At 39.1% G+C, this 13,873-nt stretch overlaps 1 protein-coding gene across 3 annotated transcripts in view; it reads right to left on the bottom strand.

The window, feature by feature from the left end:
• Window positions 1–4,249: 4,249 nt before the first annotated feature.
• The window catches only part of LARP4 (La ribonucleoprotein domain family member 4), an 82,801-nt gene continuing 73,177 nt past the window's right edge, over window positions 4,250–13,873 (bottom strand). For all 3 annotated transcript variants that reach the window (XM_008074086.2, XM_021707037.1, XM_008074087.2), the window contains exons 13-16: window positions 13,187–13,348; window positions 6,518–6,642; window positions 5,920–6,085; window positions 4,250–4,845 (exon numbers count right to left, since the gene is read on the bottom strand). In XM_008074086.2, the coding sequence (XP_008072277.1) occupies window positions 4,507–4,845; window positions 5,920–6,085; window positions 6,518–6,642; window positions 13,187–13,348 (792 nt within the window). In that variant the 3' untranslated portion in view covers window positions 4,250–4,506. The remainder of the gene's footprint in view (window positions 4,846–5,919; window positions 6,086–6,517; window positions 6,643–13,186; window positions 13,349–13,873) is intronic.

Below are 13,873 nucleotides of genomic sequence, written 5' to 3'. Positions count from 1 at the left end.
CCACCTAGAGAAAAGGAAACCAGTCCTGCTTTTTAATATTTTTATTTTTTTCTAATTTTGTTATGCTAATTTTCCATAGCACCTTGGCAATGTTGAAGACAAATACAAATACAAGGATGTTCTCATTTTAACATTTTATGCATAAGCACGTGTCACACCATTTTTTAGGGGGGCAGTTTTGACAACAGGAACAAACTAAGCAATGGACAAAACAGAAGTCAGATAGCTGGTTTTGATTCCCACCCCCCCCAACATTTAACAGATGTCACTCAGAGGACACCTAAATAAGGTTTTGTTTTTTTTTTTTAAATTCAATGTTATGTGGAAATTTCTTTACATATACTCAGTGTTCTGTGCTGCAAAACTGAAAATAAAACCATGTAAAACAGTCTGTTGATATCAGAGTTGCACTTTTAGGAAATGTCTAATCAAAGTTTATAAGAAGTTCTCAGCTTTGAAAAATAAACTTTAAATTTTTAATAATCAGGTAAATTTTAATAGAGAATTAATTCTCAACTTGAAAACAAATTCTCTCTCAACTTCTTAAAATGTCCTCATTCAGCTAATGAAAAGTGAAATGTCTACATATCTTCTTGGGAGCTCAGACTAGCTACATTAGCATACACCAAAAAGCCTAAAGTTAAATCAATGGCCACCAACTTGTAAGGAAATATAAAAAGACAAACTCGTCATATAGTTAAGAATTTATAAAACCCTTTCAAAAGGAACACACTGTTTTGAGTTTCACCTTCTCTGTAAAACAAAACTGGTACTTTTAAAGTATGGTTAATATGTATTTTCAACACAAATATATCAGAGACTTATCCCCAGTGTTGTTGAACTGCGTCAAAGTAAAACCAGTGGACATTTAAGCCAAGAGACTAAATTTTTTTTTTTTTTTTTTGAGTTGGAGTCTCACTCTGTCGCCCAGACTGGAGTACAGTGGCCACTCCCGGCCACCGCAGTCTCAACCTGCTGGGCTCTGTCGATCCTTCCACCTCAGCCTTCCAAGTAGCTGGAATTACAGGCGTGCGCTACCATGCCCGGCTAATTTTTTTATTTATCATAGAGATGAGGTCTCATCAATTTGCCCAGCGGGTCTCAAACCCGCGGGCTCAGGCAATCCACTCACCTCAGCCTCCCAAAGGCGCAGGATTTAGTCAAGAGACTAAATTTTAAAGCCTTAACTAATAGAACTAGAGAAGTGTTCACTAATTTTTAAATACTATTATCTGTTCCAGCAACATTCTTCTTTCTTATATAACAAAGGTGCTAAAATTCCATTGTTAAGCCTTTCTGCAAAGCAAACCTGGTTATTCAGAAAGAAAAAGGAATGTGAAACAATATTCAAGCTACCATAATTTTAGGAATCCAAAGTAAATCAGAACTCTGCATATCATTAAATTACTAGCAAATTGAGCACATAAGATCACCACCCCCACCATGAAACTATATCAAAGGTCTTACCTTCCTCCAAAATTCAGGTGAAAAAATTTTAGATGGATGACTACCATTTTAAATCAGCATCTATATTTGGCAATACTGAAATTACTCAGATTAGAGACAGGTAAATATTATGAAGACCTCAATAAACAGAAAATGGAGATGGGTTTTACAGTGTCTCCATGAACCTTCTCTATGGATTGCAAGGCAATGAACTCGGATGACCCTTGGTCTCTTTGTGCAGTAAGAACTATGGCAGAACACCACTGAATCAGACATTCAATGTCATTTATATCTACTTTTAGCCGCCAACAGCCCAAGGGAATGTTAAGTCATAAAGGAAGAGAAAAATTGGTATTTCAATTCTTCCATCTAAAGAATCAAATAAATAGTTGAACTACAGTGATCGCACTCCCTCATCATTACAGAATAACGCTGGAAAAAAGCCAACATTTTCACACAACTCACAGGCATCATTTAGATACAAATCTTACATCTGCTGTAATAAAATAAATGCTAAATACATACTGTGTATATTACACACACACACACACACGCACACGTGCACACACTATTCCCTATACATCCCATCAAATGGGAACTATCAGATGTAAAGAGGCAAATACACTATAAGAAATTTTAAAAATGGGTATGTCTTCAAATTAAATTTCTACTCTCAATAACATATGGGGCAAAAGCAAAAATACACTTTTCTTCAAAAAGAAGGCTCCTTCTTGTGTTTTAGTTAGAAACTGTAGATCTTTAGAAGTTGGTGGACTAACAGCAAGCCACACAAGCATACAAATAATATAAGCCTATATCTGTGACAAATTGTTAAAAAAGGTAATGTTTCATTTTTAAGTGCAGTAATTAAATTTATAATCTTACCAAGTGATTTTTATAAAATGTTTATTATCTTAAATCCAATGCATTCACAAGATGTTAACACTTTAAATGTTTATCATTTCCACCAACTGCATTATCGAAGTAAACCAAAATAAAGCACTTTTATTATTGATGTAATCGATGATTATTAATACTTTAAAAAAAGGACCTAAACTTCCCCCAAATTGCAGCACAGGTAGTTTTATTGTATGTTTCATCTAGTAGATGATTTTTAAAATAGTGTGTAGAAATGAATAGTTTCAAACTGAGTAAATATATTCTACCATGTTATAAAAGCCACCAAATCAAAAGCAATTGCCAAGCTGAATAATAAATCACAAAGAAATAATAATTCTGCCTTGTACAGAAATGTGCAGTGTTTTCAAAGCTTTTAACAGTTACCCACTAATACATATCTCCAAAGCTTAACTTAGAGTTGGAAGATGAGTTTCACAGTAATGTAATTTTAACCTCCATTTACATTCATTTTAATATATTACTAAGATGTTTATTCTATGACACAATGGTGCTTTCCAGTGTTCACAATTTACAGTTTCAATTTGTACATATGTAATTCACTAACATAGGGACAGTTCTTACTATTACAAACTATCCCTAAAAAGAAAAGTAAAACCCCACCTTACATAGAACTCTGAACATGGTATGACTTAAAACAGATTAATGCAACATGGTTTTTAATATTTTAGCCGTTTTCTAAATACCAGCATGTAAACTTGCCTATTTAAAAATATATGAGTTACAACTTTATTCACTGAGAAACTGTGCGATAATTTTCTTCAACCATCTCTCTCACTTTAACTCAAAAAACTCATGACTTGCTGGTTCTGTAGTAGTGAGTTCCAAACTATATTTTTTTGAGAAGGGGAAGGAAGGTGATAAATGTACTGTAAACAGAAATAAATCCCCCCAAAATTAATCCTTTTAAAAAAATTCTTTTTACTTCTATACTATTTAACACCTTAAGAGTCAGTTACAATGTTTCATCTTTATCACGAACACAAATAAATTATTGTAGTCAGGTTGCCCTACCATTCTGGGACCTAAAATTCTAAATATGTGAACAGAAAGAGTAAATACTTCAATGTTCAACTTTGAAATTTAGAACAGTTATGATTTTACTAGACTGGTCAAAGCAGTGACAAACATACAATTCAGTAGGTGGTTGGTTATTTTGCTGTTAGGGATGGGCAGGAAAAGAACAGAGAGTAAAAACGGAGAAACAAAAAATTTTTTGAAAAAAAAAAATTTTTGTTTTCCATTTAAGGGCAGAGAGGAATCACAGGGCAGTTTAAACCTCTGAAGTCCATCTGACCTATTCACTCAAGGTCTAAGATGAAATTTTCTGTTTTCTGAATAAGCCCCAATCTTTCCTTGAGTTAACTAAACTGATTGGTAATCACATCTCCAAGTACAATCAGAACTTAACAACTTGTAGAATAAAATATTAGCAAGGTCAAAAAGACAGACTAAATTTTGAGCTAGAAAAAAAAATCTACTCAAGTCTTACATTCAGTTTTCAAATCATTTACTAACATGACAACAGATTTGGCTTCAGTCACTCGGTTACACACTCACACCCACGACAGGCACCCCAGTCACTGATCTGCTTTGCACTACAAGGCCATATAGTTAGAGATGGCATTCTCCAAGCCAAACTTTAAATAGATTAAAAAAAGTAATTTCTAATTTTACAGAAATGCTTTGTCAAAAAATATTTTCTCTCACTCCCTCATCTCTTATACTGAAGGATGTATAAGGTTTTTTCCCCCAAAGCTAAATCTGAACCCTCAAAACTGATTCCAGGCAGAAAATCTCTGCAAATTAAAATCAAAAACAAAAATAGAAAAATTATACTTTTTATATATATATATATATATATGTGTGTGTGTGTGTATGTGTGTGTGTGTGTGTGTGTGTGTGTATTTATACTGATTGGAATCCTCCAGCATTTAAAAATCACATTAGAGATGAATTTTGGGATCCTACTGCTCACAACTCCAAAGCCCATAATGATTAAGGAAGTACTTTCTCCTGTTTCCTTCTTGGCTACCCCCTCCCCTCCAAAACAGTTCAATACAGCCACGGCTCAAGTTTAATGGGAAGAGAGAGAAGTTTCTGAATAGTTTTTTGTTTGTCTGTCTGTCTGTTTGTTTGTTTTTACTTTGGTGATCTGGGTGGCACATATTGCTCTTTGCCATTACGTCGAGTCACTCCCTGAGGTATAGCCCTATGGCTAAACTGGCGTCTCTGTTCCCTGATTTTTCCAGCTGTTCCCCTGGGAATGGTATTGCCTCGGAAGCCAGAATAATCCTTACTAGCCTTTGCTTCTGGCTTCTCATGTGGTTTCTCAACAGACTTCTCAGGAGTTCCGTTCTCTTCCTGTTTGGTAGGAGATGCTACGTTGGAGCGAAGCTCCCGAAGTGGCTGTGCAAGAACTGAAGACGGCTCTTTAGGGGGCTTCTGGCACACTTCAGCGTAACTTAACTTCCGGGGTTCCTTTGAAGGATAATAAGAAACAAAAAAGGCTTATAGCACATGCTCTAAATAACAAAGTACAAAGAAGACTGTGCTAACAACAAGAAAACCACAAGTTATTTTCTAGGAAAACACAGCAGGCACTCTCATACACACTGCTATCCGGCTACACTGTTGCAATCATTTAAAAAACATATTTGTTGAAGACAATAAAGAGCCTTAACAATTTATTTATCATACCATAATTTCAGTTGAAGAATTTATCCAAAAGATGTTCACATCAGTATTGTTTATAGCAATGAAAGAAGTGGAAACAATCTAGATGTCTAATGAAAGGTTCTGCTCTCTCTTTCTTTGCTACAAAGCACCAGAAAGGGAATCCACAATCATGGCAGAGTACTTGAAAACCAGCGCTATATTACTATAAGACTAGTTGAAAGTCTTAGTTAACTCAACTGAAAAAAGTTGAAGAGGGGTGTTGTGAGAATAGAATAAAGCATGTAGCGCCTGTAACAATAGCCTTAGCAAATATCAAGCATTCAAATTGAGGCTATTTTTTATTACTATCATTAGATGAGACGATAAAGCCTTAGCCTATAAAAAAAGAGCTGTACTACAATGTTACTAGTTAAATCATCAAGTAGAAAAATTATAGGTAAGTTTAGTTGTTTATTCTGCTTTTCTGTGTTTTCCCAATTAAAGTTATGACACAATTCTGGAACTTGAATTCAAACGGGAGTAAAATCATGACATAAGATTTTACAATGTCATATATACAAGATTTCAATAGGATCAAGACTGCTTTACGCTAACCCCAAAGTGATAGATTAATCATAACCTGGATAAAAAAGAAGCTTCACTTAACCATCAGAAAAAAAGCAAGCAAAAGAACCAGAAGGAAGAGTCAATTATTCAACATGACTAAAACTTCCCATTTCTTTGCAATGGCCTTAAACTCCTTTAAGCGTCTTTCTGATGCAAGCAGGCCCACTGGGTTACTTCCAAATGACTCTGATCTAACAAAGCATTATGTGAATAAAAATAATTTATTATCTAATCAACTGAATTTTTTCTCACATAAACTCTTCAAGTTACCTGCAGGGCCACAGATACAGCTGCATTTACGCTATTACATGGCGAAGCAGTGTTTCCTCTTGATGGCTTTGCAGTACTTGGGGGAGAAACCGGTATAGTCATTTGGTTGACAACATCCTTCTGAATAGTGGAATCTTCTATTAGATCCTTTTCTTGCTGAGATGTGCTAAGTAAAAAAGAGCTTTACATTATACTTAGAATTGCAAGCATGAATAGCTGGGCAACTGTTTAGAAGAAAAAGAAATTTGCTGGGCGCGACGGCTCACGCCTGTAATCCCAGCATTCTGGGAGGTGGAAGCGAGAGGACTGCCTGAGCCCACGGGTCCGAGATCAGCCTAGGCAACATGGCAAGATCTAATCTCTACAATAAATAAAAAAATTAGCCGGGCGTGGTGGAGCGTGCCTGTAGTTCTGGCTACTTGGAAGGCTGAGGATGAAGGATCACCGGAGCCCAGCAGGTCGAGGCTGTGGTGGCTGAGAGCATGCCACTGCACCCTGGTCTGGGGGACAAAGTGAAACTCTGACTCAAAAAAGAAAAGAAAAGAAAAAGAAGAAGAAAAAGTAATTTAATGTTGAAGATCTATACCAAGATGTGTACCTTAATGCAGGAAGCTCAGCTGCACAGGGTGGACTGGCACTCAGACTGAATTGCTGGGCAGAAGTGCATTCTGTCTGCTCATCCTCTGCAGGCACTGGGCAACTAACTCTCAACTCTTCATTATCCTTTTGGTAAAAAGAGATTTCAAAATTACACTTAGACATTTTTCCAACGATATAAAATTGGCAAATAAGAATGAGAAGATGGGCTTACATCACTAGTTATTAGGAAAATGCAAATTGCAAAACCATTTCATATTCACAGGTATGTAATAATAAAAAAGACAGGTATTAATAAAGGTTAGTGATAATATGGAGATACTGGATCTCTTATCCATTGAGGTGACATGAAATGGTGTACTACTTACGAAAACAATGGCAGTTCCTTAAAAAGTTAAATAGAGTTCCCATATAATTCTGTGTTACTCAGAAATTTTATGCCTAGGTATACAGCCAAAAGAAATACAAACATACTGTCTATACAAACACTTTTGCACAAACGTTCATAGCAGCATTATTCATAATAGCCAAAAAGTGGAAACAAGCCCAATGTTCATCATCTGGTGAATGGATAAACAAAATGCAGCATATCCAAATAATGAATAGTATTTGGCAATAAGAGAAATGACATACTCATATATACTTCAACATGGACGAACCTTTAACATTTATTTTTATTATTTCTTTGAAGTGGGGTCTCACTCTATCGCCAAGCTAGAGCACAGTGGCACAATCATGGCTCACTGCAGTCTGAAACTCCTAGGCTCAAGGATCTCCCCACTTGGGCTTCCCAAAGTATTGGGGTTACAGGCATGAGCTACCACACCCAACTCAACATGAATGAACCTTGAGGATATTATGGTAAGTAAAAGAAGTCTGTCACAGAAAGATAAATATGGTATGATTCCATTTATATAAAGTAGTCAAATCAGAGACAAAAAGTAGAATGGTGGTTGCTAGGAGCTAAGTAAACGGGGGAATGGGGAGTTGTTGACTTTTAACTATAGTTTCAGTTTTCAAGATGAAAACAATTCTGGAAATTAGTTTTACAACATTCCAAAACTGTACACCCTTAAAATGATTAGGATAGTAAATGTTATGTGTATTTATTACAATTTCAAAACGGAAAAAAAGCCCAGGAAATGAAAACTGATTGATGAAATAAAAATTTCAACAGATTTAAAGTAATGTTCAGGAATACTGTAGAAAAAAGAAGCAAAACCAAAGATATAATTAGGAAAGTCCAAACAAGAAAATCAGAGGTTAAACATATAAGATCCAACATCATAATGAAGAGTTCAAGAAACAGAGGATAGGTGAATACTTCAAAGAGATTATGCAGAAAACTTTCCAAACATGGCAAGACTTGTTTCCAGAATGAAAGAGTCCACCAAGCATCCAGTGCAATGAACAAAAAAGGAGCCATACCAAGACACGTCACCACAAAAGCTGGCAGAATACCAGCAAGAAATACAAGATTCTGAAAACAGCCAGAGAGGGAAAACATCAGGTCACAGAGATCAGGATTCAGAACGCTTTCAAAGAAAAATCTTTGGATGATGAATCATTTCCTAAGCAGGAGTGAGAAAGAATGAACCATAAAGGAAAGACTGGTATATAAGATTATATTAAAATTAAGGGCCAGGTACAATGGCTCAGACCTATAATCCCAGTATTTTGGGAGACTGAGGGGGGAAGAACACTTAAGGCCAGGAGTTCATGATAAGCCTGGTCTTGAATAACAAAGTGAGGCTCAGTCTCTTAAAGCTGGGTACGACAGCTCATGCCTGTAATCCCAGTACTTTGAGAGGCGGAGGTGAGAGGATTGCCTGTGCCCACAGGTTTCATACTAGCTTGGACAATATGGCGAAACCTCATCTCTATAATAATAATAATAAAAAAAAATTAGTTGGGTGTGGTGCATAGTTCCAGTTACTTTGAAGGCTGAAGCCGAAGGATTGCCTGAGCCCAACAGGTCGAGGCTGCAGTGGCCGTGAAAGTGCCACACTGCACTCCAGCCTAGGCAACAGAGTGAGACTCCAACTCAAAAAAATAAAATAATTAAGAAATTGTTTACACTTATAGACACTAAAAACTATAAATGACATATAAATGACAAAGGACTAGTATCCAGAACATATGAGAAATTACATGCATCTGCAAGAAAAAAGATAACACAACAGAAAAAAACATACCAACTATTTAAGACATACATTTAAAAAGGACATGTGCTAGGACCCAGTAATTCCACTCCTATGTATAAATACCCTTGAAAATGTCTTACTCACATGAAGATTTGAATATTTATGAAAGCACTGTTTATAATGGACAAAAAATGTCCATCAGCAGAGAATGAATGAATGCTATACTCCTACAATAGAATATTGAACAATAGTTCAAAATTCATCTGTACCAACAGTGATGGATGAATCTCTAACCATATAGAACGAAAGGAGTAACAGAAGTATACTATATAATTCCATTTATAAGTCTTCAAAAACAGTTATCTAGGGCAGGGGTTAGCAAACTAAAACCTGCAGGACAAATCCAGGTTTTTGTACTGTTTTGTTATGGCCTATTCGCTAAAAATTGTTTGGAAGTCATTAAAAGATTATAAAGGCTGGGCGTGGTGGCTCAGCCTGTAAACCCAGCACTTTGGGAGGCCAAGGTGAAAGAATTGCCTGAGCTGGGGGGTTCGAGACCAGGCTGGGCAACTTGGTGTGACCTTTTCTCTACAATAAAGCACAAAAACTAGCCAAGCATGGTAGCGGTCGTCTGTAGTTCCAGTTACTTGGAAGGCTGAGGTGGAAGGATCACCTAAGCCCAGCAGGTTGATCCTGCGGTGGCTGTGAGTGTGCCACTGCACTCCAGCCTAGGCAACAAGAGTTGTAACTACAACTAAAAATAAAAAAAGATTATAAAAACAAACAGGCCAGGCTTGGTGACTCAGTCTGTAATTCCAGCACTTTAGGAGGCTGAGTAGAGTGGATTGCCTGAGCCCACAGGTTCAAGACCAGCCCAGGCAACTTGGTGAGACCTCGTCTCTACAATAAAATAAAAAATAGCTGGATGTGGTAGCGTGCATCTGTAGTTCCGGATACTCAGAAGGCTGAGGTGGAAGGATTGGAGCACAGAAGGTCAACGCTGGGGTGGCTGTGAGCGTGCATGCCACTGCACTCCAGCCTGGGCAAAGGAACGATACTCCAACTCAAAAAAACAAAACAAAACAAACAAAAAAAACACGCAACAGTATGTGGCCTACAAAGCCTTAAATATTTACTATTACTTTCTGGCCCTTTACAGAAAGTTTCTCAACCCATAATAATAGAACCATAAAGAAAAGCAAGCCGGGCTCGGTGGCTCAGCCTGTAATCCCGCGCCTTTGGGAGGCTGAGGTGAGTGGATTGCCTGAGCCTGCGGGTTCGAGACCTGCCTGGGTAGGCGAGACCTCATCTCTACAATAAATCAAAAAATCAGCTGGGCGTGGTAGCACGCGCCTGTAATTCCGGCTACTCGGAAGGCTGAGCTGGAAGGATCGCCGGAGCCCAGCGGGTCGAGGCTGCGGTGGCCAGGAGCGGCCACTGCACTCCAGTCTGGGCGACAGAGTAAGACTCGGACTCAAAAAAAAAAAAAGAAAAGCAAGATTATGATTATTATTATCAAAGTCAGGATAATGTTCACATGTAGGCAGGAGGACAGGGAAAGAAAGATTATAAGTAGGTAGGCGATACATATGTCACTACTGAGATAGTGAGGATGTTTATAGGACACAATTGTGGGTTGGAATTACAAGGAAAAATATACTTCATTATTAGTACGTAAAAATGTGTGTGTGTGTGCGTGTGTGTGTAACGGGGGTGCCAAAAGAATACACACACATATTTTTTTTTTTTTTTGAGTTGGAGTCTCTCTCTGTCGCCCAGACTGGAGTACAGTGGCTGCTCCCGGGCACTGCAGCCTCGACCTGCTGGGCTCTGGTGATCCTTCCAACTCAGCCTTACAAGTAGCCGGAATTACAGGCATGCGCTACCACGCCCGGCTGATTTTTTGATTTTTATTGTAGAGATGAGGTCTCACCAAGTTGCCCAGGTGGGTCTCGAACCCGCGGGCTCAGGCAATCCACTCACCTCAGCCTCCCAAAGGCATGGGATTACAGGCTGAACCACCAAGCCCGGCTGCGCACACATTTTAAGAGATGTTATCTACGTATTACTTTTGGAAGTTGAATTCAATTACAGTAGCAATGTGTAGTATGATGGTCACTAAAAAGATGGCATTAATCAAACGAATGTTAGGGTCACTATGTGACAGGCAGGACAGCCAAAGAAAATGGTGGAAACACGGTTGTCATTTGAGGAGTGCAAGACCATTTTGAAGCAGTATTTCAAATTCGATAATGGGCCAGGCACAGTGGCTCAGCCTATAAATCCCAGCATTTTGGGAGGGAGGCCAAGGTGAGAGGACTGCCTAAGCCCAAGGATTAAGACCAGCCCGGGCAACTTGGTGAGACCTCGTCTCTGTAATAAATTACAAAAACTTGCCAGACATGGTGGCATGTGTCTGTAGCTCCAGCTACTTGGAATGCTGAGGCAGAAAGATCACCTAAGCCCAGAACTCAACGTGCTACAGCACTCAAGCCTGGGTGGCAAGAGTGAGACTCTGACTTTAAAAAAAAAAAGCCGGGCTCGGTGGCGCAGCCTGTAATCCCGCACTTTGGGAGGCTGAGGTGAGTGGATTGCCTGAGCCCGCGGGTTCGAGACCCGACAGGGCAACATGGCCAGACCTCATCTCTACAATAAATCAAAAATTAGCCGGGCGTGGTAGCGCGCCTGTAGTTCCAGCTACTTGGAAGGCTGAGGCGGAAGGATCACCGGAACCCAGCAGGTCGAGGCTGCGGTGGCCGGGAGCGGCCACTGCACTCCAGTCTGGGCGACAGAGTGAGACTCCAACTCAAAAAAAAAAATCGAGAACATTCTTGAAGTACAATGACAATGGAGGCGTGAGTATGCAACAGAACTTCCAACATGCCTAACAATTAAAAACATTGACGATAAGTCTGAGATGCATGGTATGTGTGTGATGTACACAAGGGAAGATCTGTGAGGCCCCACACAATAACAAGTCCTGCAGTAGCTTGCCATAATCAGAAGTGCCTGGATGCTGATGGTAACCACTAAGAACACCTCTGTATACATTTATTGGGCACCGTGTGTGTGTGTAATATCTCACCAAATCCAAGAAGCCATCGATTTTAAAATACACCATTATTTTATGTACTACCAAGAGTAAAAAAATACTACTCCTTAATCATAAGACAGCCTAATTTTTTTTTTATTCTCACTCTGTCACCCAGGTTAGAGTACAGTGGCACGCTCACAGCCACCGCAGACTCAAACTGCTGGGCTCAGGGTATCCTTCCACCTCACTCAGCCTTCCAAGTAGCTGGAACTACAGGCACACGCCACCACGTCCAGGTAATTTTTTTTTTTTGATTTATTGTAGAGATGAGGTCTTGCCAATTTGCCCATGCTGGTCTTGAATACATGGGCTCAGGCAATCCTCTCACCTCGGCCTCCCAAAGTGCTGGGATTATAGGAGTGAGCCACTGTGCCTGGCCTGAGACTTTCAAAAAATGTGACACTGAAATGTGACTTACAAAGGAGGGCATGTCCTAGTCTAATCTGCAATAGCTTTCACTTTCTTAGAGATCCAGTTCTTATACATAGATGCTGATCTGATGATTGTTTCTTGCATGCAGTGTTTCTATCTTGTAGGAGGTAAGTTAGATAAAAGACTAAGAAAAAGGGGTTGAATGTAGTTGAAGGGAACTGTGTTTATCCATTTAACCTAGATATACTACATATATGTACTTTTATGACAAAAACAACTCAACTGGAGAAAAAAGGTAGAAAACAGAACATTCTACAGGACATGAGGATTTCCGATATAGAGGTCTATACTCAAAAATATTGTAAGACGGGGTTTCCCAACCTTTTGAAATCTATTCTCCATTATTTTAAAGACTGAATTTACCAAGTTCGCTCTGAATTCAATTATATCACTGGTTAATTACAGACACTTAAGTGCAAAGGACATCTTCCATTTAGTTTGCATTGATCAGTTCTACCAAGCTGAGTTGACTAATATAAAGACATGCAAAAGTCAAGAAACATTCTATTGACCTTGTGTAGCTTTATCACGAATCTTTAAGAAATACTCTAAGTATGCTATAAACTCCATGAATAAAAACTATGATAGAAATACACAGTAAGCTGGGCTCGTTGGCTCAGCCTGTAATCCCGCGCCTTTGGGAGGCTGAGGTGAGTGGATTGCCTGAGCCTGCAGTTTCGAGACCCGCCTGGGCAGCGAGACCTCATCTCTATAATAAATCAAAAAATCAGCCAGGTGTGGTAGCGCATGCCTGTAATTCCGGCTACTTGGAAGGCTGAGGTAGAAGGATTGCTGGAGCCCAGCAGGTCGAGGCTGCGGTGGCTGGGAGTGGCCACTGCACTCCAGTCTGGGCGACAGAGTGAGACTCCAACTCAAAAAAAAAAAAAAAAAAAAAAAAAACACACAGCAAGTGCAAATACAAATTTTAAAAACTCTGGAAAAAAAGGCCTGAATATGGCCTCATAAGATTGAGAATCATAGTAGATGCTTCAGAGTTTACCTTTTCTTTGTAGACACCTTTAACAACATCAGACATCCTATTCTCCAAAACGAGTTCACCAGGCATTCTTGATGAGCTTCCAGGTAAAGGAGGAAAATTTGAAGCTAATAAGTCAAACTTTGGTGTTGGAGTCTTTGCTTCAGCTGTTGAAGGATGAGGTCTCTAAAAGACAAAAACAACAAAATAGGTCACATGCCTACCTCATTCTCTAATCCTGTGCCACAGAAGTTGAAAGCTGCCAGAAAAAAACCAAACAAAAGTTCTACAACACTGCACAGAACTATTTCCCTATGAATTCTTGGCTTCTCATTTCAGTTGAGTCAATTAGTCTTTATCAATTTTACTTAAGGCAGTTCTCTCTATTTTTTTTTTCAAATGATAACAGTGGTCCAAATATGAAACCTTTATTATACTCCTTAGACCTAACCAATCTCCTTCATTTCACTTCTTTTTGTGAGTTGGAGTCTCACTCTGTCGCCAGACTGGAGTGCACTGGCATGCTCATGGCCACCGCAGCCTCAACCTGCTGGGCTCCGGCAATCCTTCCACCTCAGCCTTCCAAGTAGCCAGAACTACAGGCGCCTGCTACCACGCCCAGCTAATTTTGATTTATTGTAGAGATGAGGTCTCGTCAAGTTGCCCAGGCGGGTCTCAAACCTGCGGGCTCAGGCAATCCACTCACCTCAG

This window comes from Carlito syrichta, unplaced genomic scaffold (genome assembly GCF_000164805.1).
Source record: "Carlito syrichta isolate Samal-C Ts95f unplaced genomic scaffold, Tarsius_syrichta-2.0.1 Scaffold316302, whole genome shotgun sequence".
Classification (NCBI taxonomy): domain Eukaryota; kingdom Metazoa; phylum Chordata; class Mammalia; order Primates; family Tarsiidae; genus Carlito; species Carlito syrichta.
Note: the sequence above shows the minus strand (reverse complement) of the source record. Positions and strands in the feature narration are given on the sequence as shown.